The 18,286-nt window shown below is 38.7% G+C and overlaps 1 protein-coding gene across 1 annotated transcript; it reads left to right on the forward strand.

The window, feature by feature from the left end:
- The first annotated feature begins 219 nt into the window (after window positions 1–219).
- On the forward strand, window positions 220–2,849 carry LOC6642115 (cell division cycle 7-related protein kinase). The gene has a single exon (XM_002065579.4). It carries the CDS (start codon window positions 462–464, stop codon window positions 2,601–2,603), a length of 2,142 nt encoding a protein of 713 aa, XP_002065615.2. The 5' UTR covers window positions 220–461; the 3' UTR covers window positions 2,604–2,849.
- The last annotated feature ends 15,437 nt before the right edge of the window (window positions 2,850–18,286 follow it).

Here is an 18,286-nt window from a genome sequence, read left to right on the forward strand (position 1 = left end):
AAGAATAGATTAGAGTTTGTTGTTTCTCGATGTATTAATTCCCTATAGCTAGACAGAACCCTACAAAGAAAAGTTATTATGTATCTATAAGAGACTATCTAATCGTGAATAAAACAAATACTTATCGATAGATCTTAGAACCCCAAAATATAAACACTTTGATACATCTTTCAATAGTTATATTTTCGATCGTATTCTATTGCATTTACTGTCAAAATCATAACAGATTAAAACATTATTCTGTATAGTTAGTCTTTTTTTTTTAGTAACTCGACATTTTCTAGCACAAAATTTAAATATAAAAACCCTTTAACGAAATTATTGTAAATATTTATTGCGGGCTAACACCTTACCTGATTTAAGAGCGGCCTATCTCAATTGTTGACCAACATCTTCTTATTCCCAAACTGCGATTCGTAAAGATATAGAAATAGCAAGCAAATTGTAGATGGAATACGTAAATGCTTACTAGATTTCTGATCAACAAAATGGATAGAAAAACGCAACAGCAGCAGCCACAGCAATCTCATAAGCAACTAACGCATCGGTATTCAACTAGAATGGTGGCCCAAGAAGTAACCGCAACTATAACCACGACTCCAGCCGCAGCAACAGGAGGTTCAACGGCAACAGTTGGCAATGGATCACCGAGAGGAAAGAAAAACGTAATGACCGATACCAAATCAACTACAAACCGTTTTAATCGAAGGCAAGGTGGTGCAGCACTGAATCGGGATGATGGAGAGAAAGATCTGGTGGATAACAATATGGGAATGATCTATCGTTACTATGACAATCATAGCGGAATGGCTCTACCTTCAGCTCTGCCCAGTCATCAGGCTATAATTAGTCAATCCGTGAGTAGGGTACAGGAACTGACGGACAAAATGACGCGAACTGCGCGTCGCAATGCCATTAAAGAGCTATCCTCAATACATCTACGCACTTTGCATGCTAACGATAAGAACAAGGAGGCCCTAAGGGAACTGCAAGAGACTATTCCGGAGATAAGTAAAATTTTTGATGTCCAGTTTCGCATTGGCAGTGGCACATTCAGCACTGTCCTCTTGGGAACCCTTCAGCGAGAGCGTTCTCTGCCGGAAACCCAGCGTCGACGTTACGCGATCAAGCATCACAATCCGACTAGTCATCCGGAGAGGATTCTACGCGAATTGGAGTGCATGTTTCGCATTGGTGGGGTGAACAATGTGATAGGGATCAATTGCTGCATCCGTTACAATGAGAACGTAGCTTTTGTGATGCCCTACATGACACACGATCGCTTCCACGACATCTATCGCAACATGAGCCTGCAGGAGGTAAAAGATTACATTAGAAATCTTCTAATAGCCTTGAGACATGTACACAAGTTCAATGTGATCCATCGGGATGTAAAGCCGAGTAATATATTGTATAATCGTCGCACGGGAAAGTTTCTCCTTTGTGACTTTGGTTTGGCCCAACGAATTGCAGAGGACGGCACTGTCATCCAGTCCAGTGACCTGAGCTCTGCGGCAGCTGCCGCTCTCCTAAGGGACATGGAGGCAGCACGTCATTTGTTGATGCAGAATGGATTTAGTGCCCAGGACGAAGCCGACGAATATCTTGCCAAGGCTAGTAGGGAGCGAGCTTTGGGCGGTGGTGGAGGAGTTGATCATGATATCAATGTGGAGCAACGCAAGGCACTAGCTCAGACTCATCTGACGAAAAAGGAATTGGCTGCCCAAAAGGCCGACACCTTGCGGCTCGTTAATCGTCTGCGCTTCATGAATTCCACTGTGGATCCCAACAATTATGTGGTATCTACCAAAACCCAGCGCAAGGAGACTCATGCTTCAAGGGCTGGAACGCCAGGATATCGCCCGCCAGAGGTCCTAATGCGATATCCTTACCAAACCACAGGCGTGGACATTTGGGCCGTGGGAGTGATCATGCTGTCGTTTCTCTCGTCGCTGCATCCTTTCTTCAAGGCCCCCAATGATTGTGCTGCATTGTCGGAGATCATAAATCTCTTTGGTGATATACAGGTGCGCAAGACCGCCTTTATGCTGGACCGTTTGCTTCTACTCACTCAGAAGGTGGCTGCTCTAGACCTACGTCGGGTGTGCATGCGGTTTCGCCTAGCCGACTTTTTCCTTTCACCGGACAATCAGCGTCGACATAGAAGAGCTGATGGCAGCACCGAAATGTGCCGCAATTGTGATCAACCTACATACAACTGCGTCTGCAAGAACACCAATCATGACATGGAGCAATACGAAGGTTTAGATATGTTTCCACTTCAGGCCTACGATCTTCTCGCCCGCCTCCTCGAAGTTGATCCCACTAAGCGCATCACCGCCGACGAGGCATTGAAGCATCCATTTTTCAGTGATCATCATCGCATTACGTCAGGAATTCCCCTGCAGCAGCAGCAGCAGCAAAAACATCATCAATCCAATCAGTCACTTCCGGCCATACGTCAGAGGGAAACTCTCACCATGGCAGCCTCTCGGACTTTGAAACCCTATACCCCCTATGCAGTAACAGCTGCTCCTCCAACCTCTGATGCAGTGAAGCCAAATGTTGTACAACAAGCGGGCCCAACTACCAATCGCATGTAGTCGATGCCGAAACGAAGAAGCTTAGTTTGTTCTTCCTTTCATTCTATATATATTTTTACATTCGAGTGTGCCAGGAGCTGGCAAACCTTTCGACTAATTGCGCAACAAACTAAAAAAAAAACAAATTATAATGTGGCAAGAAATTTCTTTTATGAAAATATCTTTGGGATACTTTTCATCCCAACTCCTTACAAAAAATGTAAAACAAATTTCATATCAATATATTGAATATTTGTACTTCCTTTAGAATTTTATTTTCACTTTCAACTCGCATTATTGGAAAAGTAACGAGTTTATTACAATCCTTTGACGCACAATTAACTTATTTTATCCTCCATTCTTTTGTTTTTTCAAACCTAATTTTGATTTTTAAAATCTCGCGCGAGTCCTTGACTAGAACAAAATTGTCCCTATATTTTGTTGTGCATTTGTAAAGGAGGGACTGAAGGGGCTTACACCCGCGTAAACTTACTACTAAACTTGTCACTGGGTTCACTGACACGTTGTGGAATTATTAACTGCAGGTGCAGCATTTTTGCCACGATGAAATGAATACATGTTGCCAGTAATAACATTGCCTCTGGCCTGGGGGGTGACTTATATAAAAAGCGTCAGAAACTCTCATTTCGCATTTGGCAACCTCTCATGACCTTGTGGTACATCGTTTGCTTTAAATGTGTCGAAAAGTATGTAGACAGCTTTAATGCACAAAAAATATATGCTAGTTTTTTTTTTATCAAATAAACAGAATTCATGAATATATCACACCAAATCGATTAAGATCAAATTACTATCTCCCATGAATCTTTCATTAAGGAATTTAGCAAATGAACAAAAAATCTTAGTCTGTCTACCTTTAGCTAAACTTTATGTATCCGATTTAGAACAAATCATTCATTTTCCCTCATTACTCTCAGCTTTCAATTTGCATTAGCATTGTCTGTCATTCAACATGCAATTATTTTTGTTTTTTGATTTGTCGCGAATTTCGTGACATAAATTCTTTCTTATATTATTCGATCCGACAACCATTTTTCCAATTGCTTTCTCTCTTTGGCCAAAATAAAAATAATATTCATTTTTGTTCTTATCAATTTGCATTATTGACGGAGACAAGTTTATTTTCTTGTTGCATGACTCACACAAGACCATCAGGACTGATTTTTACTCAGTGAAATTTGTTTTTGCTGTTAGACAAAAAACAAGAGAAAATTCTCTTCTGGTTCGCATTGGCGAACTATGTTCACAATTTCGTGCAGACACAATGGTAAAAGGATGGTGGAAGGGTCCTGGCAAATTACCAAACGGCGAAAATTGCAGCTGTCTTCGTTTATTTTTTTTTGGCTAACAAAAGTTTATTAAAAAGTTTCTCTGCCCAATATTTCTATTTAGTTCTTGTTGCGTCCCATAAGTATGCAACATATTTTATGAACTGCAGTTGAACGAAATCAAAGTTAAGCGAATTGCTTGGCATACTTTTAGGGTAATAATGTTAATGTTTACAGTGAGCTGTTAATTGCTTTGTCGATTTAGTACGCGTATCAGTCATTGGTTTATCTTTGAAATCAAAAGGACAGGAAGGAGGAAGAAAGAGTGTTCTTTATAAAGCAGTTGACATGGCTAGTGAAAGGTCCAAACGAAGTTTTCTACTTTGCAGTGTTCACACTACAAAGCTTCGCACTTAAACGCATAGTGTTTTTTGGAACGTCTGGCTTTTTTAATGCATTACTTCGCCAAGCACAAGGCACAAAAGGCTTTTTAGCGTCGGGTTTGGGGATAACCCCGCCTACACCATACCACGTCACTCCCACTCCCACACACACACACACACACACACATATTCACATAGCTCCCAGCGGAGTCATAAACATTTCTCACGCTGTTTCTGCCTTGGCCACAAAAGCCGCTTGCGCAACTCACCGGACCCGGGCACAATGGCGGCTTATCAGACAATGACGATGGCGTTAAACCAGGTAACATCGCTAAAAGCGGCGTACGAAAAAAGAAATAAAGGAAAATTAAAACCAGCAGCTCCTGTTACGCCTGTACTCCTGTCCTTCGTTTGTCCGTTTTGGGGCTGCGGTTTGAATAAATCCGCCCAAGTTGCCCCGCGCGCTCATCCGCTTTATGGCACATGATAGATTAGTCTGGCCACAGGTGTAACCGGCTGTGGCTTTTTCGGTGGCTTTGTCAGACAACCTCTATATTATTATTTTTTCTGGTTGTAGATAACGTCGAGTCAAGCACGTAATTAAGTAATTAGAGTAGGCGCCGAATTGTATGCTTTAAGCTACTAGGATAATGCACTAAATGATTAAAGATGAAAAATCTAAGCGGATGAACTAAGCAAAGAGTAGGCTGCAGCAAAGAATGAGGCTTCTTTTGTTAAAGAACATGTTGTAGGACAACTTATTTGCTACCCCCTAAAGTAGGCAACGTGCTTTAAAAGCTCACAATTCATTGCAACAAACAAACACCACTTGTTGGGCGGCAAACACCGCCCCAAACCGCAAAACTCCGTTTGACTGTTTGACTTGCTCGTGCTCTATGCAATGCCAGGATGCGACTTGTTCTCCCGACTTCACCACAACTCCCCATCTTCGTTCGCTTAGAGGATCTGCTCCTCATCTGTCCCCTGTCTGTCCGTGCGCATTTCTGCTGTCAGCGATGTTTGTTTGCCCGCCTGTCGCGTTTTGTTTGCTTTCCGCATGCGTTGGCCCGTTAAGGCAAGTTAATGCGTCATGGCTATCTTTGCACGCTCATCATGAGCGCCGCACAGCAATGCAGCGAGAACAGGAGCAGGAATAAGGGGCAGCAACCGTTGCTCCTGATGCTGGATTTGGAGCCACATCGATGATGATGATGATGCCAACGCCAATGCCAGCTGCTGACATCGTCCGTTGGTGTCGGGTCAGTAAATGAAGAATGATGGACCAACAACAATGCGAAAGAGTGACAGGAAAAAGGGGAGAGAATCAAAGCTATGTGCACTACTTTCATCACGATGACTAATATTTCAACGTCCACATTCAACAACCAGGAGCGTTATAGACAAATGCGGTTGACATATATTTTGTGTAACTGCAACTTTGCCAGCTACAAATCACAGCAGATATCAATCTATTAAAACCTTTAGTTTAAAAATAATTATTTCACATTTGTATTTCCTGAAAGAACTTTGTTCAAATCTATGCCTAATCAGCGATTGTTAAATAATTTAATATAGATGTCGTAATGAGTTAGTATTTCTTTCTTCCCTGGCGATGGAAATATCTCACTAGCTTTTAGTTACCTCCAATAAGCAATACTTCTTAAGGAGCGCCCCATAACAAGAGCATAAGCACGAATCCCTCCTGTCTACAAGTCCTACTGCAGGAACTATGTTCAGGACTTCATTGCACGGTGCAGAAATATTTTGTCATCTTCAATTTGAAGCAAATGGGATTTATGAATCTTTTGTCTATAATAAAAGAGAATGATAAAAAATATAGGAAAAAGGTGTGAAGTGTTGTGTGTGTGGTTCTTGAAGTTTAAAGTTAATTGGAAATTTTTAGCAATTTCCTCAGCTTTCCACCTATAAGTTTTGCCTTTATTGTTGTTGCTGCCGCTGCTGCTGTTGCAGTTGTTGTTGCGGCCAATCGTGAAATTTGCTGTACAAAATATGGATTTATGTCAGCAGCAGCAACAGTCAACAATGAACCCAAAGGGAGAGCATAAGGTAAGGGGAGGTAAGGCGACATTGCAGTACACCAATATCTCCCACTAGCCTTGGCCACACCCGACATAAAACCCCCCCCACCGCCCTACAACAACTGATGTTGCTGCTGTCGCTGTTGATGTTGCTGTTGCTGCTGCTGCTGCTGCTGCTGGTTGTCGCCGTCATCATCTCGTGGCTGTTGTCAGCTGCGAGCTGTTGGCAATGCATCACTGATTATGAAAAGCTTGCTAAAAGCTGGACTCATGATATATTGCTTTTGTTGTCGCCAATGTTGTTGTTGTCTGTATTGTTGTTGCTGTTGTGCTGGTTTTATTTTTTTGTGTTTTGTTGCTTCTACTATTTTGTGCGGTATCATTGCCGGCGATGCGATGCCACGATGCCAGACATAGGTAACGGCGTTCTATTGCCATCATGATGGCACACGTAAGCGACATGACCACGACACAATAATGAAGTTTTATGCTTTGCCACCTGCAGCAGCAGCAGCAGCAGTATCAGCCAACACATACTCATTCACATCTACCTAGGAGTGAGAGAAGAGGAAGGAGTTAGGTGGCAAACAGTTGGATGAGCTGCAACTGGGATTCTGCTGAGAGCTAAAAGACAGGGCAACAACCACTATAAAACGAACAGCTGCAATCAACTGAAAACGCTGGCGATTTCTTTTGACTTTTGTATGTGCGAGTGGGAGTTCAGCTAAGAATTCACATTAATAATTCCACACAATGCCATAGAATGGTCACACAGATATTGCCAGATAATGAGAAATAAGTATCTGCAATTTAAAATCTCCAAATGCTATTGTCTAATATATACTACTATTAGTAACTAGTACTAAGAATGTTTCTTTAGTTGGTCTTTAAAAATGGCCTGCAAATGTGTTGACAAAGCTAATTGAAAAACATTTGCAAATAACTTGACTGGGAAACTGGCACTGAGCTACTCGAAAATGAATCATCTCACGTTTTTGATGAAAACGAGAAGTCAATTATGTCCATATCAAAATCAATAGGTAATGAAATTGCATAATGGATATTACTATTCATTTGCTAATTTGTGTGATGCGTAGATAAGCGAAGGCAAATGTGACATGTCATCAGCATGGGGTGTCGTCTGACACGATGTCACTTTGCATTAAAGGAACAATCCAGTCAACAAACAAACAAAAAACCCACAAAAAAAAAACGAACAATAACTAAAAGTGGCAAGAGCAACATTAGAGGCAAGCAAAAATTTCAGGTGACAAAACCTGACAAAACGACAAGATTAATTAACTGACACGAGCCGACAACAACAATTACAAACAGCAACAGGAAAACGAAAAAAAAAAACAAACAACAGAAACAAAAAAGGGACAGGACAATGCACAGGGACCTGGACAGGTGGTTGGTTGGAAAATCACATAACCAGGCGGCAGACTTGAAGGCACGTCACACAGTCAGGAGTCGAGAGTTGACAGTGGACAATCCCTGCGCCTAAATGACAATGACAAAAAGTTTCATTTCATTGTGTAACTGGAGTTGTTTCTGTGCCTTTTTGTCATGTGGCTTTAGTTTTTCTCTAATTTTAATTAGCCGCCGCAGCTAGTGACAAATATAAATGGACACTTTCAAGACTCAGGAGCGGACTACAATTATTAAAGGGGCTAACAATATGATTTAAGAAGGTTGGTAAAAACTGAAAGAACTTTTCCACTTCTTGTTGATCCTATTGATTAAAAAGTGCACTGAGATAAGATCCGCTCCTGTGTCTAAGTATTTTCTATACTGTTGTCACATTGACGCTACGTTGCAGGTGCGTGTGTGTTACGTTTATGAACTCGTTACACGTAATTAGGGTCAGTGTGTCTCGAAGAGGATATCTTTGTGGCATATCCCACACACACACACACGCACACACACACACACACATGTGTGCACACACTCGCCCTTTTTTGGTGTGCGTGAGCGGACTAATAATTAATTTCAGTACCGGCGATTGCAGTGACTCAGTAGGTCAGTCAGTAAGTCAGTCAGCCAGTCACTCACTATTGATATACAAAACGGTTTTTGTTCGTCCCACAACTAGCCAAGTCATAAAGCTTCTGTTCTTTTTTCTCTCAGACCGCTTTAATTAGGCTGGGCATGTAAATTAGCCAAACGTTGGAGGAGCTCAGGTGCCCCGCCTGCCTATAACCCAAAGGTTCAGGGGAGAGGAGAGTGCGCGGGGCGGCGTCATCAGTATTTATTATGTGAATTTCATGTATATCGTGAGTGGGTGTGGCAGCGGCTGCTCCTCCGTATTCCCTTCATAGTCACACATTAATTGGCAGTGGCCATTCCATTTTAATTAGTTTTCGCAACGCTTCAGGCCCAGCCAGTTGCTGCCCGGCCCACAGACCCTTTCCATTGTGCCGGTGTTGGTGCTGGTGCTGGTGCTGGTTCCTGGTTACTGTTCCTGATGCCGTGCGTGAATTATTATGGCCGGAGTAATATATTTTATAAAAACGTTGACTTTTTGCCTGCCAGCCTGTGAAATTATGCACCAGCCGTGTATTTAAAACTATAGAAGCCAAACTACAGCCAGCATCGCTGCCAATGCTGCCAAACTTAATTGAGTTGCATGCGGCCGGCGGTTTGGTTCATAGCTCGTCCAGTTGGCATGGTTGGCATGGATTTCGGTTGAGTCCCGTCAGCCAACAGCTGCTAATAATCCTCATACCCAATTTCTTCTCAAACTAACCGAATATTACAAGGCCACATTTGTCAGTGGCGGGTTAGCCTAATTACATGGGTCTCTAGTGAATTATTGTATCTAAAATTTGCATTTCAATAATGCAAAACATTCTCAATGAATGTTTGGTTTAATCTTACAATAGAAATGTTTTCCAACTAAAAAGTGTTTATCCATTAATCAGCGATAGCATTAGCTGGGTAACAGAAGTCATTTCTACTGATCTCGATAATAGGATTCTCCAGGAAGGTCTACCAAAGGACATCAAGGTCTAGGTAAGAAGGAAATTATTTGATTTTAGTAAGTTTTGTTGTTGAGAGGAGATTTGAGTCTACAAATTTATCAACTGCAATCGGCAAAGAGCTTGAGGAATACTATATTTTGACTATATTGATACCAAAATTACTTTTTGTCATAATTTGTGCAAAGAAAATGTTCTTAAACATTTTTGCTCCATTCTTAATTAATTAATTTATTTAATTAACCGACTGAATCACTGATAAGTTGCAATATTGCAGCCTTGAGCTAGAACTTATGTGTGTAAAAATATTTACATTAAAAAAAAATTTGTAATGTAATGTTTTCATTTCGTTTTAAAACCACAAAATAAACAATATTGTTAAGTTTTCGTATTTTGCTTCATATTATCAATATTGATTTTGAATGTTATGGATGTATTTATGAATTTTTGACTGATAACAATTTATGACATAAGAAAAACAAAGAATTATCTAATTTATTTATTCTTTAGAAATATATTGATATTATCGTTCATTAAATAATTTAGGTTTACATTTTCGGTTAGTAAATTACAAACAAGTTTCCCTTTTTGAGTAATCTTTCTGCACCGCAGATATTCTTTAATGTGTTTAAATAAAATTTTTCATTATTAAATACTTTGAAAATAATTTTCGCATAGAATAAGTGACCTATATAGAAAGTTCTAAGACAAAGTAACTACTTATATTGCAGCCAACTAAAGCCATTCAGATCTTAACCTAAAAGAAAACCTTCCCATTGAAGCCTAAAAATGCCTGAGAAGCCCAAGTATACTGCTTAGATGTCTGGATAATGTCAATTACTTAACGCCAACCCTCGGCCGAGTTTTGTATAAATAGCGTTTCCTCTACCAAGAAAAGGGAAACCCGGCAATGAAAATGTAGTCCAAAGTAGGGAAAACACTCAATTGCCCAACTAGCGGATGGCGGGGGTGGGGAGGATAAGCGTGTGAAGTGCACAACACCTGTAAAACGGTAGAACAACAACCCTAACTCTAACATCTAATGCCTAAACTCTAATGGCCAAGAGCTACTTATCAAATGGTTGGAATGGAAAAGGATATGCCTTTGTGCCTGGCCAACTCAATTGTGCAATGAAGTTGTTATGATGATGATAATGATGCCACAACGACAGCTGCCTTCGGCTCTATCCCTGGTATTCCCTCCCCAGCTCTGCCCTATTCTATTCTGATCCCCGATCCCTCATTCTGTGGAATGTAAAATTATATATTAATCAATATTTGTGGCAGCAACGAGCCATAATAAGCCGAAGCCATCTATCAAGACTGAGAGAGAAATGCAGCAGTCCACAAATTGAGCAGCCAAAAAAAAAAAAAAGAAAGAAACCTGTTCTACCGTATGAGCCAAGTGCAAGGCAAACAAAATACATAAAATCAACTATGTGTTGGGTGAGACTGAAGGCAAAGAGCTAGAGAGAGAAGAGGGAAGGCAGTAAGCGATGTGTGTGAGTGAAGACTTTTTCAGGTAGGGCTCTGAATTCATGCTTGTGTGCACTTTGACCACAAAAAGGTCAAGACGCTCCCAATGAAACTCGACAAAAAAAGGCAGAGGGACTCTGGCTGGGTCTTGGCCCTTCACGAGTCTCGAGTCCAAGGTAGTCAAATATTATTTTCACAGTCCCTCTCTCTCTCTCTTTGTCTCTCTCTATCTTTCTTTCCCTCATTTTGACTGACTGTCCAGCAGCCCGTAACCAAACAGAGACAAATGGACAAACGGACTTACAGACCGACCGACCAACTGACTGACTGACTGACTGACAACCGTAAAAGTGTTGCCGTTGCCATGGAATGTAAAGTCATCTTCATGCATAAATAAGCTCGTACCCAGGCCGTAGTCAAGTGTTTCATATCAATTTCCATATTAAAATAGTCAAAGAGCCAAGTGTCCAATACGAATTTTTATACTCCATTTTCTTTGATTTGTTTGGGAACAACAATATACATATATGTTTATATATCCATTGGTACACGGCAAGAAAAATACTGATCTGATTTAAAATCATGGGCTTTAAAGTCGATGGATTTTCTTTCTAAAGTATTAGCTAATCAAAATAAAATCACTTATGAGTTTATGAATTTGATAATTATGTTTCTTGAGGACCGCACATGTTGAATAATGAGTCATCAAAAATTTGGGGTAATCTATAGGTTTGAATCCTGAATCCAATAATTATGATTCAGTATTCATCTGGCATGAATCGACTAAAATCTCATAATAGAGAAATTGAATATAGAATGAATCAAGTTTCAAAAAGAAAGTCATTTGAGAACATTTTTCTGCTCTTTTCCTAAAATCAAATAAGTCATCAAAGGCTGATATTATTATTTTTAGAACATTTATCTCTCATCATTCAAAAACCATCAAATAAAAATGAATTCTTAAAATGTTTTCAGAAACTTTAAGTAATTAAATATAAGTTAATTTAACATGTTTCATTATAACATTTCATAATATTTATGTTTTTTTTTCTTCTTTAACCAAAAATGTTTCACTTTCATTTAAATCCTTGAATGTTATGTAAAACTAAGGACTTTGCATGAATCAGAAGGACTAAAAAGTATTTACCTTTAGGTACAGAATGTCAAAACAATAAAGTATAATAAAGAAAAAATATATATTTATTAAATAAATATCTTTGAACTGGTTCTCTTTTGTGTTTAAATTGACTTTTACTACTCCATCAAATAAATTAATCAAATTGTATTACTTTTTTTTTTCTCTAAGTGTAGTTTTGTATTTTCCCACATCATTTTGACATATGCAAGTTGAAATATTTCTAATTGAATGCACAGCAAAGTGAGTCAGTCAGTTCTCAATCCTACCACTATCTTCTCTCTCTCTTTCTCTTACCTCCACCCCCTTTAAGTTCCCTTATGTATGTGTGCTTATTCTACTTCTCTCTCGAAGTGTAAATAGAAAGTTTCTCTCTCCCTAATTTCAACTTTAAAGTTGTCTCTATGCGGGAAAATAATTTCATTAAATATCATGAGTCGAGCCTTTTTTTATGCTGCAAAAGAAATATTTATTCTTTCTTCAGTTGCTAACTGTTAATTTGTTGTTGGTTAGCTGATGTTGCAGTTTCAGGTTATGAATGAAATTGATTACATTTTTTATGGGAATAAAATTTTTTGGAAAATTCCCAAAAATATTAACATTAATAGCACACACAGAACGGGAGAGATTAATTGAAAAGTGGAATGATTATTTAGTTGAAAATGCACACAAACTTTCAAAGATTTAAATTCAAACCGCTTTGGATGTCTGGTTTATCCTTTTTCATTTAAATATAAAGCATTTCATTTTCTATAGGAGCAAGTTTGCTTTAGTTCATTTTAGGGCTAATTTTATTTTGGAGAAAACTATTTTCCTAGTCGTCCAACCACTTTAAGTTGCAAAATAAACTAAGCAACAAACTTTGATTGCATTTGAAATCTGTTAAATGGCCAGATTATTTGAAATTCAAGTGTCAGCAAGTCAAGCTTGAAAGATGGAGAAGAAGCAGGAGAACCCAGACAGACATTGACTAAGGAGAGAGAGACTGAGAAAGGACTCAACTGGACCACGCAACAATTTATGTGCATTTATAATTGAAAGAGACAAAACAAAAAAAAAAAAAAGGAGAAGGATACAAAAAACAAATGTTAGGACCGGCGACAGCGACACAAATTGAATTGGCTAAAAAGTTTTAATTAATTTATTGTTACTTCAGCTAGCAGCTTGTCCCTTGTTCTTGTCCTTGTCCTTGTTCCTCCCCCCCAAACTCTAAGGGCGGCTGCTCATTTAAATTGTTGCTGCCACTGTTGATGGTGTTGTGTTAATGCATGGCTGCAAAAAGTTCTCTAATTGTCTAGTGCGGTCCTGACGTCCTGAGAGCCTCAGACAAGGACAACTCAATTGGGGTGTAAATTTTAGCTTGCTATTTTTTCTTCATTCAGTTTGGCTCAGAGTCGTTTGGTAGTGTGAGTAATGGAAAACAATGAGTCAGCCGTAATGCCAATTTAAAGTGATTTGCCGTCAATGTAAATGATCCAAATCCTTAGGAAATAGCAATGTTCGATATACAGATCCATCCAATATGTAATATCCAATTCTACATATTAAAAGGTAAGACAATTAACTAAAAATTAAAGATATTCTAGTTTAAAGTTCGCTGCGATCAGGCAGAGTATACCATTAGTTTACTCTATTTAAGTAAGCAAAGTCAATTTTTATTCAATTTCTTTGAATTGCACTTTTTGTTATACATTTTAAGCCCACAAAGTAAATATATTAAATTTCCATACTTCAAAATACAAAAATTCAAGTGGGTTTTGTTTGTGAAATGTGTACAATCCTATTAAAAAGTCTTTATCGTATCGTATAACGTCGAGCACTTTAAATCAAAATGCAATTGACCAACAAAGGAAACGTTTTTTCTTTCTTCTTTGTGTAAGGGAAAATCAATGCAAGAAAATGTTTACTGCTTTGACATTTTTATTGAATTTTAATTTATGCCCTGAAAATGTTTGTGCCACACACACACGCACACACACACCCACAGACACACTGGTAGGGATCTCAAAAAGTTGACTATCTCGAGGGCACAACAATAAGAGAAATATAACCAAAAACAGAAATCAAAGTCAATAACCTGGTCAGATCTTTGGCTGCTGCTGTCCCGCGGTCTCGTCTCGCTCGTCTCGAGCTCCTGCCTCAACATCGAAAACCAATTTGAACTCTTGAAGCGTGACATCAAACGACAACGAAAAAGAATTTCCATTGGACACATGGAGAAAAATACACAAACACATGAGGCAAAAGGCAAGAGTTCTCTGTATTTCTCTTTCCTGTTTTCATTACCTGAGCGAGTTGTGGCAACTTGATGCTGCCACTGCGTCAACCTCCGCCTCTGCCGATGCCTCAGCCTCCTACATATTCGACTTTGCCCTTTTTACTATTGACATGTTGTGTACCCTCAACCTGCCACCCGTTGCGCCTCTTGACCAACATCTTGGTTTATAGAGTTCATTCACTCGTAGAGGATCTTTTCTCTCTGCCCTTTGTTGGCATGAGATCTCAGATCTCCTCTGATAGGAGTCGCTCTATAATTTATGAGATACTTCTGGCGGCACTTTTGGAAAGGGTGATAGGAAATTATGTCTTTTAATTTGTTTGACATCCATCGTATCGTATGTAAATTTTCCAAAATAAAAATTCACATTACCGAGATTTGATTAGTTTATGGAACCTGCTAAAGAATTTTCTAAAAACTCGAAATAAAAGATGTAAGAAAGGATGGAATCCAAACAATGGCGAGTTTTGTGCATCACTTATTCATTTATTTGGATTGTTTTACAAAAATCTCTTGACATCTTGAACAGTTCTCAACTTGAGACTGTTGTAGAATAACTCAGGTTGATTCTGGCCGATCTTTCTGTTTGTTTCTTAGTGAATTTTAGGAGAAAACTATCTTCATCACTGAAAATGTATGAAAGCGTTTTATTTCCAAGGTCAAGATCCTTTAAAATATGAAATGCTTTATCTATTCATAAATAAAGTTTAAATTTTTTAAGGAGGGTTAAAACCTTATAAAGAGACATAATATTGCATTTGAGTTTGATTCTTAATTACTGCCTGGAGATATTAACTTTGATTTTCAAGTCAATAATAATTTTCTCAATCGATCACTAGTTAACATAATGGCTGAGAATTTATTTCAATTTGCACATTTTCATCGAACTATTTACTTTTATGTGGCAATATTCAGTTTTGTGTATGGCTTTTTGGTTTATCGATCCCGTCAACGTGTATATAAGAAACCTTTAGATTGGAATACCCTATGCTATCTGTATGGATTAGTTGGATTTATCTCACTTCTTGTGACTCTGGTGATTGCCTATATATTAATGGCAGTTGGAATGGTGCAGAGCTATTATAGAGTTAGTTCCTTGGCAACACGACGCTCTTTAATTCTATACAATTTCGGAAGCAGAAAATGAAATGAGCAAGGCCAAAATTTATTCATCAGATTCAGATTATTCCTTACTGACTTGGGGAAAGTTTTGTCACCAGAAATAAACAAGTTTTTTTCTTAATCTCAATACCTTTCCGAGACATTGTACTAATCCTGAATGAAATATATACATACATATTTGGCAGCTGTTTTGTTAATGTAACAACTATCATCGCAATAAATTAAACCAAAAAAAAGTTGTTCATGTCCTACCAAAATAGTTATCACTTAACTTGGTTGTGCCACTTGCTGACAATAAGTTCAACGAACTTTTCGGTGAGCAATTCAATGACAAGTTTGCTAACTATGACAGATGACACTGGAGACTGCTGAGTAATCCCGCAAAGATGGCACAACGCACGCATCAACAAGTTGCCCTTAGTTCTCAGTCCTCAGTTCTCCTCCTCGGTTGGTTCCTAATCAGAGGCAAAAGGAAAAAGTGCGAGAAATTCAATTTTCACACTCTCAGAGCTGAACAAACATGGCATTGGGCTAATAACATAAGCAGGCAAGCAAACAGCAAACAAGAAGCACCAGCCAAAGTCGTCCAATGCACTTTAACTTGGCCCAATCCTCTGATGCTTTACTCCGATGCTGCTGATTCTGCTGTTGACAAGGCACGACAGAAAAAGAGAGAGAGAGGACAAGAAGTGGCAGCAGCAGCTAGCGCGAAAACTAATAAAGACAAGTGTGGCAGTAGAGAGGGTAAGGAAATGGGAACTAAAGGGCAGGGATGAAGGATTTTTCTGAGCAAAATCTTTGAGCAAACACATGACCATGGGAGGGCATTTTATGTCTCTCTGCTTGGCCATTAGTGCCATGCGCTAATCGCCATTGTCCACCCTTGTCAAAAGACTCCCGGGTCGTCTTGCTCTGAGTCTGGTGTGTTTGCTCTACCTCTATCTCTCCCTCTTCCTCTCCCTCTCACCCATAGCTTTCTTACAATTTTTGTCAAAAAATCGCAGCATCAAACACTTTATCAGGAGGGTGGGAATAAAATGTGTTTCTGTGTGTGTGTGTGTGTGTGTGTGGAAACTAAAAGCTCAAATAAATAATCAGCAACAGTTGCCAAATAGATCAGGCTGCTGGTTATTTGTTGTGCTTTAGGGTGTGATAAGTGTGTGTGTGTGGATGTGTGGGCGTGGCTGGGGAGCCACTTACTTGCTTGGCGGTTTGTCAACTCCTAATCCGTTGCTTTTCGACCCAACACTCACACCTCCCATTCCACATTTTCTTTCTTAGTTTTTGCTATAATAAATTGTAATAGATTATTGCCACTAAAGGCATCATGCAACCCTCGCTCAAGATGAAATTTCATATATTGAAACAGATGTAAATCGCAATCGTCATCCATGCAATTTAGCTAAATCGCGTGTAAGCAACCAAAATGGGCTATTTAACTGCTCTCGAGAGTCAAAGACTCCTTTATCAGTGGAAATGCAGACCACACACTCATACATTCGCAGTGCTTATAAGTTATCAAGTGGCTATGTGCAAGTTGTTTGTATGGCTTGCCACATTTGGTTGATTGCCACATACCATGGAAACCCCACAAATATGCGTTTATAATTAAATGGCTCGTATTTAACTCTCCCTAACAGCAACAATCTCGAGAAATAATTTATTCTCGATTTGGCTTGAATCCTTGTCATTAAATCCATTGGAAATCCACTACTTTCTTTTAATTTGATTAGCAGAAATATGAACTTATGTATTAAAACATGACCCATTTCTTAAATTAGACTAGCACTTTCTATTATTAGTGATAGTGATCATCTATTTATAATATTCCATTATCTATTTCAATTAAAAAGTACTTCAAGGATTTGGAGTGAGTTTTTGGTAAGATGTCAAAAAAATATATAATTATTTCGATTATATATACAAACATATATATTCGGACATAATTGGAATGGACGAAAGCAATTTCAACATTTTTTATGACATGTTTTGCAATATTTAAGAAGATGGAAAGATTTTCAAAGATAGGAAGTCTAAATTCAAAATGAAAATAATAACAAATTTAAGGTTTTTTTTAATATATCTTGACTTAAGAAGTAAGTTCTGAATACCAATTAGTTGTAGTTGGTTGTACTAAAGTTGTACAATGATATTCCCATGTCCTAATAAGAACCCATTTATTAAAGCTTTTCGTATTGTTTGTTTAAAAAAATACTTTTTCCTATACACTTAAAATTAAGGTTGTTTTTTAATAATTAAAAGCGCTGCAAAAGAAGAGCAAAGCGAAGAAGAAAAAATTCAAAAGAGAAAATAATTTTATGCAAGATACAATTTACAACCTTGAAATAATTAAAGCGGCTAAAACTTGTTAGCTAGAACAATGTTTATGAACTATTTTGGCATTCATACTTAAAAGTTTACACAGATTTCTCGCTCTCTTTTTGGCTTTTGGTTAATTAAGCGCACTTTGTTAGTTGCTAGAGTTGCCTTTTCCACTAACTTGGCTAACTTTGCTTGCCTTTTGGCCGCGCGTAACATATTCCCAATTGTCTGCTCATGTATTGGCCAAATCGAAAGAGAGCTGAAACAGAACAGAACATCCTGAACAAGCTGACCAAGCCAATAACCAAGGTTCTCATCTTCTTTTTTTGCAATATTTGCCTTCACTTGCATTCTTTTTTTTCGTTTGGTTTGGTTTCTTGTGTCCCGGTAACAAGGGAGCAAGTTTTAATTGCTCCCACGGATTTACAGTGGCTGACAATGGGGCAAACATTGAACAGCAGCTGGGTAAAGTTTTGTGGAACTTGGTCTTCGTCGAATACGGCCAAAACGATGTCGGCGACGACGACGACGACGACGACTAGGACGGCGCGTAGACAAAACTACTAAATGTCAAAAGTGTCAAAATTTCTTAGAATTATGTCTTGAGAACATCAAAAGTTGCTGCTACAATATCAGAGAGCGAGAAAGAGAGAGAGAGAGAGGAGTTTGCCTAGCCATG

This window comes from Drosophila willistoni, assembly GCF_018902025.1.
Source record: "Drosophila willistoni isolate 14030-0811.24 chromosome 2R unlocalized genomic scaffold, UCI_dwil_1.1 Seg167, whole genome shotgun sequence".
Classification (NCBI taxonomy): Eukaryota; Metazoa; Arthropoda; class Insecta; order Diptera; family Drosophilidae; genus Drosophila; species Drosophila willistoni.

Bases quoted from the DNA above. Each gene is read 5' to 3' on its own strand.
- LOC6642115 (XM_002065579.4), top strand. From the start codon at position 462: ATGCTTACTAGATTTCTGATCAACAAAATGGATAGAAAAACGCAACAG.